Here is a 16,131-nt window from a genome sequence, read left to right on the forward strand (position 1 = left end):
TGTGTGTGTGTGTGTGTGTGTGTGTGTGTGTGTGTGTGTGTGTGTGTATGTGTATATTCTTTCTCCTTTTGACCAGTTCAGATGAGAGTGAGGTTCAAGTGTCTACTTCTACTTCTGTCCCTTCTGCATTTTTGTATAGATATCTACTTGGGGTTATATGGTGTTCAAGGAGGACTAGCACCTCTGGAGTGAGGGCTTGCAGATCCCTTTTTGGGGCTGCTCATCTGTCTTTGGTATCTACCTGGCACTCAACTCTCTTACCTGTGGCTCCAAGAAGCTGTACATCAGTGGCTACATCCCAGTAAACCTTTTCAGCTGACAAGCTAAACCAGGTTGAGGGTAACCTATGGGCCTCAAATCTGTTGGTGAGTTGAGGGGGGGGGGTCTCTACCCAAGCATAAGAAGACTTCCCCCCTGTGGAATGGGCAGATGACAATAGTTTGTTCCAGCGGCACTGAAGGTGGCTGAAGCAGACACTATGGAGAGCTTAGAGCTTGGTCAGGCATTGAAGATGCCAGGGTCATCCACTGGATCCCAGGCCATTGCCAGTTATCTTGACTTTTGTCTTGCCACTGGACTTTGATGACTCTAGAAGAGAGAGTGGGGCTGCCGATTTTGTGCGGCCATGCCTCACTAAATCCAGTTAATGCATGCATCAGTACATTGCCTGTGATATCTGTCATTGGATATCGTTTGAAAATGAAGGACAAACGGCTTGTGCACTCTGATTATGTGAGATGTTATCCCCCCACTCTCGGTATATGCCTCTTCTTCTCTTTTCGTTCTTAGGATCATCAAGGCATAACAGGACCACTCCCAGGCCTTGTCTAAATTGAATTTCCTAAAGGAAATCCATATTTCATCTCTCAATGTTTAAATGTTAGCAGTTTATCCTTGTTTAGTCCTTTATCATTGTTCATTCATGTTTACCTTTTTATGTTTCTTTTCACTTCTGTGTTTGTCCTCCAGAGTTTCTCTGTAGCTCTTGTCTTTTAATAAGGAGTGCTTGGAAGTCCTCTATTTCGTTAAAGGCCCATTTTTTCCCCTGTAGCATTATACACAGTTTTGATGGGTAAGTTATTCTTGGCTATAAGCTCATATCCTTTGCCTTCTGGAATATTGTATTCCAAGCGTTCTGCTCCTTTAAAGTGGTGACTGCTAAATTGTGTGTGATCCTGACTTTGGCTCCTCTGTGCTTGAATTCTTACTTTCTAATTGTTTGCAGTATGTTTTTTTCTATTACCTGAAGGCTCTGGATTTTAGTTATGATGTACCTGGGAGTTTTCTTTTATTTCAGGAAGTGGATTCTTTATGTTTTCACTTTGCCCTCTGGTTCTAAGATATATGGATAATTTTCTTTCATAATTTCTTAAAATATGATGTTTAGGTTCTTTTTTTGATTATAACATTTGAAGTTCAGTGATTCTTAATTTTTTTTCTCCTGGATCTGTTTTCCAGGTCAGTTTTTTTTGATATGAGATATCTTACTTTTTTTTTTCCATTTTTTCAGCCTTTTGACTTTTTTTTTTAATTTTTCCTTTTTGCTCATGGAGTCATTGGCTATATTTGGTCCGTTCTAATTTTGTTTGTTTTGTTTTGGCTAGGCAGTGGAGTTAAGTGACATGCCTAGGGTCACACAGCTAGTGTCATATGTCTGAGGCTGGATTTGAACTCAGGTCCTCCTGACTTCAGGGCTGATGCTCTATCCACTTTGCCACCTAGCTGCCCCGATCCATTCTAACTTTCAGGGAGTTTGTTGCTTGGGCAAGGTTTTGGACTTCTTGTGCCAAGCTGTTAATCCTTTCCATTTCTTTCTTCCATAGCTCTCATTTCTTTTCTAGTTTTTTCTTCAAGCACTCTTATTCCATTTATAAAAACATTTTAAACTAATTTTTAAACCCACTTCATTTGATCTAGGAATTCTAGTTGAGTTTGTACCCCAGGTATATTTTTCTCTGAAGCATGCTTATAGATATTTTGAAATCATTCTCTTCTGTGCTTATGTGTTGGGCATCCTGTCACCATAATAGCTCATTATGGTCAGGTTCTTATTTACCCATTCTTCCAGCTTCCTTCCTGACTTTGGGTGAAGTGTTAGGGCCAGGCTCTGTGGCACTTCTAGGTTGGTCCTGTTGCTGCTTTCTTGAGTAGGGAGTGTTGTGTTATTCTGGGATATCAGGGACACACTTGGGACCTGTTCCCTAAAGGGTCTGATCAAGGCCACATGTGGCTGCCCCCCCTGGCCTGAGCCTGTGCAGGAATAGGTGCTGCTGGATTCGGCCTCCATCAGCCAGCTGGAAAGCTCTGTTGGCTCAGAGAGGCTGAATGGTAGGCTCCTCTTTGGTTTGGAATTCCCTCCTTGGTTATTCTTCTGCAGTCTAGGCTATATGGGCCCTGTTTTGCTCCTGAGGTCTCAGCCATAACTGCTGCTGCTTTTTTTCTCCATATACTGCCTGTGGCCTACCTACCCAGGAATGGGAATGCCGTTGGGGCAGGTCCCCTTCTCACTCCACCCTGAATTTGTGACTAGACATTGGGGAATGGATGATAAAACTGCCAATTAATACCTGTCAAAGTGCCACATTGGGTCTGAGGCCTTTGCTTGTCATGGTACACAGCCTCTCCCTAGGTACTGTAGCGGTCACCCTACCCTGTCCCTAGTGTCCACAGACCTCTCTGGTTGTCTCTCTGTGTTGAGCTGTTCTGGACAAAGGACTCGCTGTGATTCTTTCTGAATTTCCCTGGCTGGGTTTTCTAAATCTGTTAGGAGGAGTTTGTGGAGAGGACTTTGACAATATTACTTTCTATCACTCCGTCATCTTTGATTTGCCCTCCTTTGCTTTCTTTAGGGGAGCTGCAGTCCTCAGTTATGCATAGTCAGCTTTTAAATCTAGATACTCTTTGTCCCCCCTGCTGTTATTAGTCTAAATCGAACAGAATTAGAAAAAATTTATTGGGGCGTGTGAAAAACGATTTATTCTGTCACTAGATAAAGATGATTTGGGGATTGTTGGTTTTATTGCTTTCTTTCTATTCCACACAGATAATCTAATTCTATTGTAATAATGCTTCAGAAGACTTGTGATTTAATTGGTGTGAGTACTTTTCCCAGCAATGTAGCCCCCTGCTTCCCCAGTCACACTTTAGTAGACAGTTTTCTGAGTTGCCATATCCACGGAGTTCATGCCCATTGGTCAGTCTTATGGCAATGAGCTTTTCTGAACTTAGATTGGGCTTTGAACAACAGTCCATCATCTATACTTGAAATATTTCTAGCTGGGTCAGCCCTGTAAGAACTTGAACACTAATAGCATAGCCTTTTAGAACTCAGGGATGCCACCATGCCACAATTAAGCAATTGGTTTTTTTTGTTGTTGTTGCTGTTGTTCAGTTGTTTCAGTCACGTCCGACTCTTTGTGACCCTATTTTGGGGTTTTCTTGACAAAGATAGAGTGGTTTGTCATTTCTTTCTCTAGCTCATTTTATAGATGAGGAACTGAGGCAAACAGGGTTAAGTGACTTCCCCAAGGCCACACAGCTAGTAAATGTCTGAGGCCAGATTTGAACTCATGAAGATGAGTCTTCCTGATTTCAAGCCCACTGCTCCATCCACTGGGCCACCTAGTTTCTCATGTAGAATATTAGTGGAGTATTAAAAAAATTAATAAGCTATTTTACAAGATTGATGATTTTGACCCCCCTTGCTTAAAAAAATCAACTGTTGTAGCCAGATAATTTGTTTTAAAACAACAATAGCAAACATCAAATGTAAATCAAGGCTAATAATAGTCTTTCAGAAGTACAGGGAGGGATGGTAGCAATTTCATATCTTAGAGGCTGAACATCCCATGGAAATTCAGAAAGAGAGAAGAACAATTATTGCCTAATGCAAATGGATAGTAGAGCCTATATTTTTGCTATTTGTTCACAAAGAAAAGATGAATTATTTTCACAGTAGCTATTTCTATGGAAACTTTTCTATGCCATGTCCTAGCTGATATTTACTATAGTAATCTTCCTAAAGTAACATACTTAATGTTATTCCATAGTTTGAAAACTTTAAATGGTTTTCCATGCCTACTGAATAATATCTAAACCTCTAGAATAAAAATCAAATAGAAAGGGATCCCTGTATGGACTTAGAACATCACAAATTAACATATCTCTGTTGTATTGTATTTTTATTTTATTTTGTTAAACATTTCCCAATTACCATTTAATCTGATCCTAGCACTAGTAAGTTTTGCAGGCTGTCTGATAAATTGGTTAGCTTGCTATTCAAGGCTCTTCCAAAGCTGATGTGCCTTTCCAGCCTAACTTCTTGTTGATTATTCTTGGTCTCTAGCCATATTGGGTGATTGCAGCACGCACCCTACATTTTCCCTTTCTTTGCCTTTGTTCATAAATATCTACCCCTTCAAGTTCTTACTAAGCCTTCAAAGCTCAACTGAAATAATACTACCTCCTTTGGACTTTTTCCTGTTTTCTCCTAACAGGAAGTTAGCTCTCCTTCACTGAACTTCTTGAATATTTTACCTGCTTCTTTATAGTCTAGGTATCTGTTTCTTTGTCTTATCTCTTCTAATATCTTTAGAGATAGGAACCAAATTTTAATCATTGTTTTCCCCACAGCACCTAGCACAGTAGAAAGTACTTAGTAAATATATGGTGAATGAATGAATTAATGGTCTCCCTCATGTCCAAGTATTATTTCTTTAATTGTCATGTGTAGTTTTTCTGTCATAATTTTAAATATGTTTTCATTTTACTTTTCTAGAATGCAAGGTATGGCGAAACCCTTTAAATCTTTTCAGAGGAGCTGAATATAGAAGGTATTTTAATTTAATTTTTAAATATATTAGTAATAATGATATTTAGTTCCTGATGAAAAAATGCCATGGAAACACCACATATTTTGTGAATATTAAAACTACTGGTCTTCTGTGAAATAGGTTAACAGTTTTGCCCCATTTGTGGGTGGGAAAAACTGGAGTATATTAAGGCAGTGTGATTTGACTAAGACTTAGCTTGTAGAAACATTATTATTATTGTTTCCTTCAGTTCAGTAAACATTTATTAAGTGCCTGCTATGTCCAAAGTCCTGTGTTAGGCACCGAGGGTACAGAGACAAAATCCTACCCTTGAGGTGTTTATATTCTGCTCAAATCCAATAAGCATTTTTCTTTCAATAATAATAAGAAACATTCCTTCAAAACAAATATTCTCTTGATATACAGTTTAGGAAATAGATATTTTGACTCTCAATATTTATAGAAAGTGTTCAGAAATAATCAGGATAAAAGAACATTTTACATGTCAGCATATTTCCCAATAAGACATTAAACTTCAAAAATGGGGGGGAGCATTTACTCAAGTATTTCACTTTGAATATAAATATGTTATTATAGGACTCCACTTGGTTTTAGTTTAGTATGCTTTTCCTGGTTATTGGGGTGTGTGTGTGTGTGTACCTGTACTGCTTTGTCTATTTCTTTCCTAATAATATTGGGCATTTTTACACTACATAGAAAATATATATATATTTTTAGTATTGTCATCTGGCTGTTACTCTTTGGTTTTGGTCACTATTGTATTTTATTTGACCATTTCAAGATTAGGAAGTGCCATGATTCAGTTTGAGGCAAATTGAAATATTTTCTTAGGCAATGATAGCAGCGTTTTCGTGAATCTCTTGATAACCTGGGAAATATTTTTTTGAGGTGTTTTTGTTTTCTTAAGAGCTTTGATAAGGGAAGAAAGACTGTGATTGGTGTCAGTAGTCAGTAAACATTTATTAAGAGCCTATAATGTGATAAGCACTGTGATAATATAATAATTCAGACTTCTATAGCACTTTAAAATTTACAAAAATACTTTCCTTAGAACAGCCTTGTGACATAGGTAATGTAGGCATTATTATCCTCATTTTACAGATAGGCTCAGAGAACTTATACAACTTTGCTAGGATTACATAGTGAGTATCAGAGCTGGTATTCAAACTTGGGACTTCTGACATCATGTCCAGCATTTTTTCCACTCTACCCTACTGCCTCTGTTTCTCATTTAATTTTTCTTTTTTAATAAATCAATAAATTATTTGAGTAAATAATAAATACAAAATAGTAATGATTTCCAAAAGTAAAATTGACTAGCACATTTTACCATTTAAACTAGTGTCTGTTGAAGTTGGCAGGTTGTCTGTTACACTCAATTTGAATGTTTTCTTCTGGTTTGGTAAAGATATACGTGGGTGACGGGTAAGGAACCACTTACATACTACGACATGAACTTGTCAGCTCAGGATCATCAGACCTTTTTCACTTGTGATACTGATTCTCTACGTCCTTCAGATACAGGTACTCTTTTTTTTTGTCCTTCATGATATTAAGGGAAGTGGTGATTATGGAAGTTATTTAAATATTTCTGTAGCTCTCTCTTCACAGTTATTGATTATGGTGTACTTATGTAGTTATGAGTTAAAATTTTTTGTGTAAGAAACTCAGACTGAGTTGAAACTTTCATCGAAATTGGGAACTGATTTGACATTCCTGTTAGTTTCCCTGAGAAAAAAGATATTACAGTACTTAATAAACTTTGTGAAGTTGTTTCTTTTATTACTCAAAGGAAGGCAACCTTCAGATGGACTATATCAATGACTTAATCACACATAGATTGCACAGTAGTTTAGAATAGAAAATGATTATCTAAAAAATGTGGAATTGGGTAGGAGAGAGGAAAATAGGAGAAGAGAGTTGGCCTGTACTTGACCCAGTGAGTAAATTAGGGATGCAAAGTACTAAAAAAGATCAATAGTTCTCTCTGAAGAGATAAAAAACACATATACTTTAAAAAATAATAATAATAGTTAACAATTATGTAGCATCTACTATGTTCTAGGTATTGTGCTAAGCGCCTTGCAAGTATTATTTGATTCTTACAAGAACACTGGGAGGTAGGTGTTATTATTATCTGCATTTTACAGTTAAGGAAACTGAGGCAAACAGAAGTTAAGTGATTTGTCCAGGGTCACACTGCTGGTAAATGTGTGAGGATGGATTTGAATTTGGACTTCCTGACTTCAGGCTCAGTGCTGTATCCATTGTGCCACCTACCCATCCTAAAATAAAGCTCTTCAGAAAACAAGCAAAACCATATAGTCTAAAGATATAGACAGTGTATCTTCATTGAAATTATGTTTACCATAAAACATTTCTGCTGGGCTGACTGTATATGAACCCAAGGCAATCGGTATGTGTAGTTAGTGGAAATTGTAAATAGAAATACAAGGTAGAGGAAATGCTTTAAACGTATATAGTTTCTAGCAGTGTGGCATAACAATAGATTCAACATTCATTCAACATCCAACAAGCATTCACGAAGATATTACTCTATGACTAAGCTAGATTTATACTGGGAATGCAAGAGTAGTTCGGTATTAGGAAAACTATAAACATAATTGGCTTTTTTAATAGCAAGAACAATAAAAATCATATAAGAGTATATTAATAGATGCAGAAAAAGCTTTTGAGAAGATATAATACCTATTCCTGTTAAAAACATTGAAAAGCATAGGAAAAAATTAATCTTTCCTTAATGTAAGTGGTATGTATCTAAAATCAAGAGCCAGGATTAGGGGTAAACTAGGAGCCTTTTCAGTAGAATCACAGATAAAGCAAGGATGTCCATTATCACCACTACTATTCGATATAGTACTAGAAATTCTAGCTGTAACAGTGACAAGAAAAAGAAATTGAGGGAATAATCAGAGGCAAAGAGGAAGCAAAATGTTCTTTTTTTGCAGGTGATATGATGGTTTACATAGAGAACCTTAACATTAACTAAAAAGTTAGTTGAAACAATTAACTTCAGCAGAGTTGTAGAATATAAAATAAATCTACACATATCATCAGCATTTCTGTATATTTCCACCAAAATCCAACAGGAAGAGGTAGAAAGAGAAGTTTCATTTAGAATAATTGCAGACAGTATAAAGTACTTGAGAGTCCCCATTCTAAGACACATGGAAACTATATGAACGTGATTAGAAAATACTCTGCACCAAAGACAAGCATAAATAATTGGAGAAATATTAATTGCTCACGGGTAGGCCAATATGATAAAAATAACAACACTCTCTATATGAATGTACTTACCTAGTGCCGTACAAAACTACCAAAGGATCACTTTATAGATCTAGAAAAAATGATAAAATTCATCTGGAAAAATGAAAGGTCAAGAATATCAGGGAATTAATGAAAAAAGTAGGAAGGAAGGGGCCTAGCAATACCAGATCTCAAACTATACTACGAAGTAGTAATTGTCAGAATAGTGTGATATAGGTCAAAAAATAGGTTGATCAGTAGAACAGATTAGGTACACAAAACATAGAAGCAAAAAAGCACAACAGATTAGTGTTGGATAAACCCAAGGATAAATCCCAGCTATTGGGATAAGGCATCCCATTATTTGACAAAAACTCTTGGGAAAACTGGAAAACGGTCTGGAAGAAACTAGGTATAGTTCAACAACTCATACCATATAGACTTCAAATGAGTACATACTTTAAGCTTAAAGGGTAACATCATAAACAAATTAGAAAAGCAAGGAAGAAATTACCTTTGGTCAAATCTATGCATAAAGGAAGAGTTCATGACCAAACGAGATAAAGAAGGATTGTAAAAGGTAAATTTTAATTACCTAAAATGAAAAGGTTTTTACGCAGACAAAATCAGTGCAGCTAATATTAGAAGAGAAGCAGGCAAATGGGAAAAAGCTTTGCAGCAAGTTTCTGTGGTAGAGGTCTCATTTCTAAGATACAGAAGGAATAAGAGCCACTAACTAATTGATAAATGGTTAAAGGATATGAATAGGTCCAAGCTGTCAATAACTACATGAAAAAATGCTCCAGATCACTAATAATTAGAGAAATGCAAATTGAAACAATTCTGAGGTTTCACCTCATACCCATCAGATTGGCAAAATTGACAAAAAATGGAAAATGACAAATACTGAAAGGGTTGTTTGTGGAAACAGGTACATTAATACATTGTTGGTAAGCAATTTGGAATTATGCCCCCAAAGTTGTTAAATTGTGTATACCAGGGGTGGGAAACCTGTGACCTCGAGGCCACATGTGGCTCTAGGTCCTCAAGTGCAGCCCTCTGACTGAATCCAAACTTCACAGAACAAATCCTTTTATTAAGGGGATGCACTGTATACCTTTGACCCAGCAATACTACAATTACATCTATATCCCAAAAAGATCAAGGAAAGGAGAAGGACCCAAATATACAAAAATACTTATAGCAGTTCTTTTTGTGGTGGCAAAGAACTGGAAACTGAGGGGGTACCCACCAATTGGAGAGTGGCTAAATAAGTTACAGTTTATAAATATGATGGAACACTGTTGTGCTGTAAGAAATGGTGAAGGGGATAGTTTCAGAGAAATCTGGGAAGACTTTTATGAACTGATGCAAAGTGAAGTGAGCAGAACCAGAAGAGCACTTTACATAATAACAACAATATTATAATTCATATATATATATATGCATATATATATATAATAAAGACAAACAACTTTGAAAGACTTAGGATTTCTGATCAATTAATCAGTAAACATTATAAAATGTCTACTATGTGCCAGGCACTGTGTTAAGCATTAAAACTAAAGAGGCAAGAGATAGTCCTTGCCCTCCAGAAGCTTATAATCTAATGGAGACAACATGCAAACAAAAATACACAAAGCAAGCTATATAGCGGATAAATAGGAAATTATTAGCAGAGGGAAACCACCCCAGCGAAAATGTCTGGAGCAGAAAGATAGAGTGTCTTGCTGTTGGAACAGCCAGGAGGCCAATGTGATTGGATTGACGAGTACATGTTGGAGAGTAAGGTGTAAGAAGACTGGAAAGGTAGGAAGGACTAGGGTATAAAGGGCTTTGAAGGCCAAACAGAACATCTTATATTTGATCCTGGAGACAATAGGGAGCCACTGGAGTTTATTAGTATGTAGGAAGGTGACATGATCAGACCTGAGTTTTAGAAAATCCTTTTAGTGACTGAATGGAGGAGGATGGATTGGAGTTGGACTGGGGAGAGGCAGGCAGACCCACCAACAGGCTATTACAATGCAATTATATACAAAGTAATTTCTAGAAGAAGAAACTGGCAACTGAAGGAATCTGGATATTTATCCTAATGAATGCAGTGCTTAAGCTGCACTTTGAATGAAACTCGGGATTCTTAGAGACAGAGGTAAGGAAGCAGTGTGTTCCAGAAAGGAATAGTCAATGCAGAGACATCGAGGTGGGAGTGTTGTATATGGGAAATAAAAGTAGGCCAGGCTGACTGGATTTTAAAAGGCTTGAAAAAGTCAGATAAAGGAGTTTATGTTTTATCCTACAGCTAAAAAGGTGTCCCTGGAGCTCACTGAGTCAAGGAGTGACATGGTCAGAGTTGTGGGTTAGGAACATCAATTTGGCCACTGCATAAAGAATGGATTGGAGGGGAGAGACCAGTAGTACAGGTTAAAGGTGATAAGGGTGTTTATTAGGATGGCAGCAATGTGAGTGCAGAAAAGGGGATAAATTCAAGATAGATTGTGGAAATAAAATTGACAAAATTTGGCAACTGATTAGATATGTGAAGTGAAGGAAAGAGAAGAGTTGAAGGAACTCTGAAGTTTTGGACCTGGGTGACTGGAAGGGTGGTGGTGCTCTGGGCAGGAATAGAAAAATTAGGAAAAAAGGATAGTTGGAGGGGAAAGATAGTGACTGTTTCAGAGGGCAGAGAGATAACAGCAGTAGCAGAAAGACCAGTGCCACTTACTTCTTTACATGTTTCCCTGCAGCAGCTGCACCTTTACCTCTCTCAAGATCACAGCCACAACCCCACCTTCAAATTTATAGCAGTTAACTTAGCTTCTTCTGATATGGTTGAAGTGATCCAGCAGGAAAGCTCTCAAATTTCCTTTTCTCTTCCTCAAAACATGTTAGCATCATCATAAATTCCTCATTCTGTCTCAGCTGAAGCTAACCTTGCTCCTTTTTAAGCCTAATCCCTCTACTTGTGTCTTTGATCCCATGTGCCCTTGATTTTACTACACTTCTTTCAGAATTTCCGGCATTCATCTCATCTTTGTCATGCACCTTCAGTCTTTTCCTCCTTTCCATTGGTTGCTTCCTATTTGTCTGTAGATATGCTTAGGTCTTCCCAATCCCTTAGGAAAAAAAAGTTTTTTTGTGTTCTCCTATTACATCCCGTGTCTTCGCTATCTTACTCTCTCCTGTTCTTAGCCAAATCTCTTAAACATGTATGCCTGATTTCATAGCAAAAGATCCATCCTGGTGCACCAGTTCTCGTTGAACTATATTAGTTTCCTGGGTTTCCAGTTCCTTCTCAGAAGGAATCCAGAGAGTCTATGTCTCTGACTTCAGGATTTCCACCTCTTATCATTTTCTTAATTTTTGTATATTTCTAAACTCCAGTCTGAAACATTGAACCTTTCTGGTACCTTAGCAGAGTTCAGGGATTCTGCAAGTTGACACACCTGATTCCTAATTACATTCACCCCTGCCTTCTGTTTTCACACATTCAGCATTCATTCCAATGATGGCAGTTTTCCAGGGAAGGTATTAGCAAAAACTGCAAGACAAAGGATCTTGGTTTTAGTAGGCATGGAGAATGGATCTTTCAGTGACCTGTATAGAATGTGTAAAGTTTTATTTCTGTCTCTATTAAATAACTGTTATTTAAACTCAAAATGCATTCTGATTATCCATCTAAAAGGTAAGGTAAAAAGGCTTGATGAACATCTCTTGTTTCTTGGAGTTATTAAGGCAAATGAAGTCTTTCTTAAAACAAAAGGGCTTCAATGTGAAAACAAAGAAAAATAAGGATTTACAGTGCCAGAGGATAATCTTGACCTGTGTCTGCTTGGAGGTTTGAAGAGTATTATTCAGAAGAAAACAAAGATCCCTGAATATTTGGAACCAGAAATGAATATGAGGTTATTTCTGAAGGAGTGAGACCTCAGCACTCTTTTTAAAAAATGATTTTATTTTTTCCCAATTTAATATTTGTTATTTTTTTAAACTTTGAGTTCCAAATTCTATCTCTCTCTCTCTCCTTCCTCCTCTCTCCCCCTCCCTCCCTCCTTTCCCTCCTTTCCCTCCTTTCCCCCTTTCCTGAGATAGTAAGCAATTTGTTATAGGTTATGTGTGTGAAGTCATGTAAAACATATTTCTATATTAGTCATGTTGTGAAAAAAACACTGACCAAAAAAAAACCAACACAGAAAAATAGAGTAAAAAATAGTGTGCTTTGATCTGCATTCAGACTCTATCACTTCTTTCTCTGGAGCTGGATAGCATTTTTCATCCTAAGTCCTTAGGAATTGTCTTAGATCATTGTATTGCCGAGAATAGCTAAGTCATTTGTAGCTGATCATTATATAGTATTGCTGTTACTGTGTACAGTGTTCTCCTGGTTCTGCTCACTTCACTTTGCATCAGTTCAGTCTTTCCAGGTTTTTCTGAAATCATCCTGCTTTTCTTTTCTTCCATTATAATCATATACCACAACTTGGGCCAAGATGGCAGAGTAAAGGCAAGGACTTGCTTGAGCTCTCCCCCAAACCCCTCCAAATACCTGTAAAAAATTATTCTAAAGAAATTCTAGAGCAGCAGAACCCACAAAAAGATAGAGTGAAACAAATCTCCAACCCAAGACAATCTGGAAGGTCAACAGGAAAGGTCTGTTGCACCAGGCTGAGAGAGGAGCACAGTCCAGTGCAAACCACGCCAGCACAGAATGGGCCCTAGCAAACCCGGAGCAGGCCTCAGGGGACTGTGGCAGTTTCCAAACTTCTCAACCCTCAAACGCCAAAGACAGCTTAGAAGGTCAGTAGGAAAGGTCTGTTGGACATAGGTGAGTGAGGAGTGCCCAGCACATCCCGGGGTGGCAGTGGTGGCAGCCGCTGCTTCTGGAGCTCTCAGCCTACAGACGGTAAGGGGATCGAACAATTGATCAGAAGGAGATTACAGGGGTCTCTTTGCTGGCACTGAGGCAGGGATTCTGTTGCTTTGCCTGTACTTGGATCTGGGTTGCAGTCCTGGGGTGAGGAGGAGCATTGGCATAGCAGAGTGTGTGGCAGCAGTGGAGAGGGAACCCTTCTCACAGTTCCAGTGCAAAAAAGAGTACTTATGGTCACTCACAGACCAGAGCACAGGCCAAGAGAGATGTAAACGTCTCGCCTTAGATCATACCACCTTGGAAGAACTGAAAACTTACAGGTCCGTAGAAGTATCTCTGAAGACAGTTGCACAAAACCCCTCAAGCTTGGGACAGTACACCCTCCACACTGGAAGCAGAGCCCTACCTTAACAAAGAGTCAAAAAGTCAAGTAATTGGCTGGGAAAATGAGCAAACCAGAAAAAACTCAAAGAACTTTACGCTTTTTTTTTCCTCTTTTTTTTTTTTTTAAATATTTTTATTTAAAGTTTTGAGTTCCAAATTCTATCCCTTTCTCCCTTTCTTCATTCCTCCCTCCCTCAGACTGGACACAATTAGATACGTTATACATGTGCAGTTAGTAAAACATTTCCGTATTAGTCATTTTGTACAAGACTCGAATAAAAAAAAAGAAAGTAAAAAATAGCGTGCTTCAGTCTGTATTCAAACAATATCAGTTCTTTCTCTAAAACAGATAGTCTGCTTCATCATTAGTCCTTTGAGATTGTCTTAGATCATTGTATTGCTGAGAATAGCTAAGTCATTTGCAGTTCTTCATCAAACAATATTGCCATTACTTGTACAATGTTCTCCTGGGTCTGTTCACTTCACTATGCATCAGTTCATGTAAGTCTTTCCAGGTTTTTCTGAAATCCTGCTTGTCATTTCTTAGAGCACAATAATATTCCATTACAATCATAGACTTCAGCTTGTTTAGCCATTCCCCAATTGATGGGCATATTTTCGATTTCTAATTCTTAGCCACCACGAAAAGAGCTGCTATAAATATTTTTGTACAAATAAGTCCTTTTCCCTTTTTATGAATGTCTTTGAGATATACACCTAGCAATGGTATTGCTGGATCAAAGCGTATACGCAGTTTTAAAGCTCTTGGGGCATACAAATTCTTCACTGTTAAGAAAGCTGTTATCTACTGTCTGAGGAAAGAATGTGAATTCATAGGGGCTGCCAGATTTGGGGATCATCCCATAAGCTCTGGAGGAAGAAAAGTCAAATTGTAGTAGTTGATAATTCCTTGCTGAGGGGTACTGTTGTAACTTTGATTTTTGTTTATCTTCTCTCACTTTTTTATATTTTGTCTCAGTCAACTCTTTGTTGACCTGATAACAGTAATAAAGGAGTGTGGTATTTTCCTAGGTCTTTTATTCAAGATTTTACAGAGAACCTCCCCAAGATTTGGAAAACCTGACAGCATCCACTCACTTATATTGATTCACAGAGGCACAAATCATACTGCCAGAAAGAACCAAGAAAGAATTGAGCAAGAAACTAAATTCCCTAGACCACAGGTGATGTTTTCCTGATGCTCAGTTAAGGCAAAGAATTCTAAGTAGAGAAACACATTTGTAAAGTAAACAGCGGTTAAGGAGATGGCATATGAGGATAAGATCTGGAGTTTTGGACCATGGCTTAAAATTTAAAAATGATAGCCTCCTATGTAGGAATGGAGGCATGCCTTGTTTTATTGTGCTTCACTTTATTGCACTTTGCAGATACAAATTGAGAATTTGTGGCAACCCTGCATCAAGCAAGCCTATTGGTGCCGTTTTTCCAACAGCATATACTCATATCATGTCTCTGTGTCACTGTTTGGTAATTCTTGCAATATTTCAAACTTTTTCGTTATTATTATATCTGTTATGGTGATCTGTGATCATTGATCTTTGATGTTACTGTTGTAATTGTTTTGGAGCACCATGAACTGCTCCAGTAAAACATGGTGAACTTAATCGATAAATGTTGTTTGTGTTCTGACTGCGCCACCAACTGGCCATTCCCATCTCTCTTCCTCTCCTTGGGCTTCCCTATTCTTTGAGACATAACAATATTGAAAATAGGCAAATTGATAACTCTGCAATGGCCTCTTAAGTGTTCAAGTGAAAGGAAGAATCAGTTGATGCAGCAAACTTCATTGTTGTCTTATTTTAAGAAACTGGTACAGCCACCCTAACCTTCAACAACCACCAGTCAGCAGCTATCAACATAGAGACAAGACTTTCCTCCAGCAAAAATATTATGACTTGCTGAAAACTTAGGTGAAGGTTAGCATTTTTTTAGAAATAAAATATTTTTAGTTATGGTATGGACATTTTTTTAGACATAATACTCTTGCACCCTTAATAGACTACAGTGTGATATAAACATAACTTTTATGTGTACTAGGAAACCTAAAAATGTGTGTGACTCACCTTATTATGATATTTGCTTTATTATGGTGGTCTGGAAGTGAAACCATAGTATCTCCATAGTATACCTGTATATTTAGTAAGGCCTTACCAAGACAGCTAGGTGGCACAATGGATAGAGAACTGACCTTGGACTTAGAAAAGACTTGAGTTCAAATCCAACTTCAGATATTTAATAGCTGTGGGACCCTGGGCAAGTCACTTAACCGCTATCAGCTTCGGTTTCCTCATCTGTAAAATGAGGATAATAATAGCACCTACCTCCCAGGATTGTTATAGGAGTAAGTATTTGTAAAGTGCTTTGCAAATCTTAAAGTGTTATATAAATGCTAGTTGTAATTTAAAAATATGTTTGCATGGAGTCTTGAAAATCTAATCAAAAGGGCTTTGAAGAAAAGATGAACAAGGAGGGGCAAACTGCCTATGTAGATCCATTGAGTTAGATACTGTAGAGAGTAGCTACAATTTAGGAAGAACAGTAATAGAGACACTCAGAAGTACGTAGGAGACGAGATAAACACAAGTGAAAACAAGCGGTATTGTTGTCAGAGTAATTTATAGATTACCTGCCTGGAAAGAGGAGACAGATGAGTCTGGGAAACCGATCACAAGTCTGGCAGAAAAGAAGGATATACTGGTGATGGTGGACTTCAGTTATTTAGACATCTGCTACAGTTTTCTCCTGCCAAAAGAA

The 16,131-nt window shown here is 37.8% G+C and overlaps 1 protein-coding gene across 3 annotated transcripts in view; it reads left to right on the forward strand.

Moving 5' to 3' along the window:
* ST7L (suppression of tumorigenicity 7 like) overlaps positions 1 to 16,131 on the forward strand; it is a 58,567-nt gene that overhangs the window by 7,952 nt on the left and 34,484 nt on the right. For all 3 annotated transcript variants that reach the window (XM_027860362.1, XM_027860364.1, XM_027860363.1), the window contains exons 4-5: positions 4,778 to 4,832; positions 6,241 to 6,356. In XM_027860362.1, the coding sequence (XP_027716163.1) occupies positions 4,778 to 4,832; positions 6,241 to 6,356 (171 nt within the window). The remainder of the gene's footprint in view (positions 1 to 4,777; positions 4,833 to 6,240; positions 6,357 to 16,131) is intronic.

Source organism: Vombatus ursinus, unplaced genomic scaffold (assembly GCF_900497805.2).
Source record: "Vombatus ursinus unplaced genomic scaffold, bare-nosed wombat genome assembly UNPS02014179.1, whole genome shotgun sequence".
Lineage (NCBI taxonomy): Eukaryota > Metazoa > Chordata > Mammalia > Diprotodontia > Vombatidae > Vombatus > Vombatus ursinus.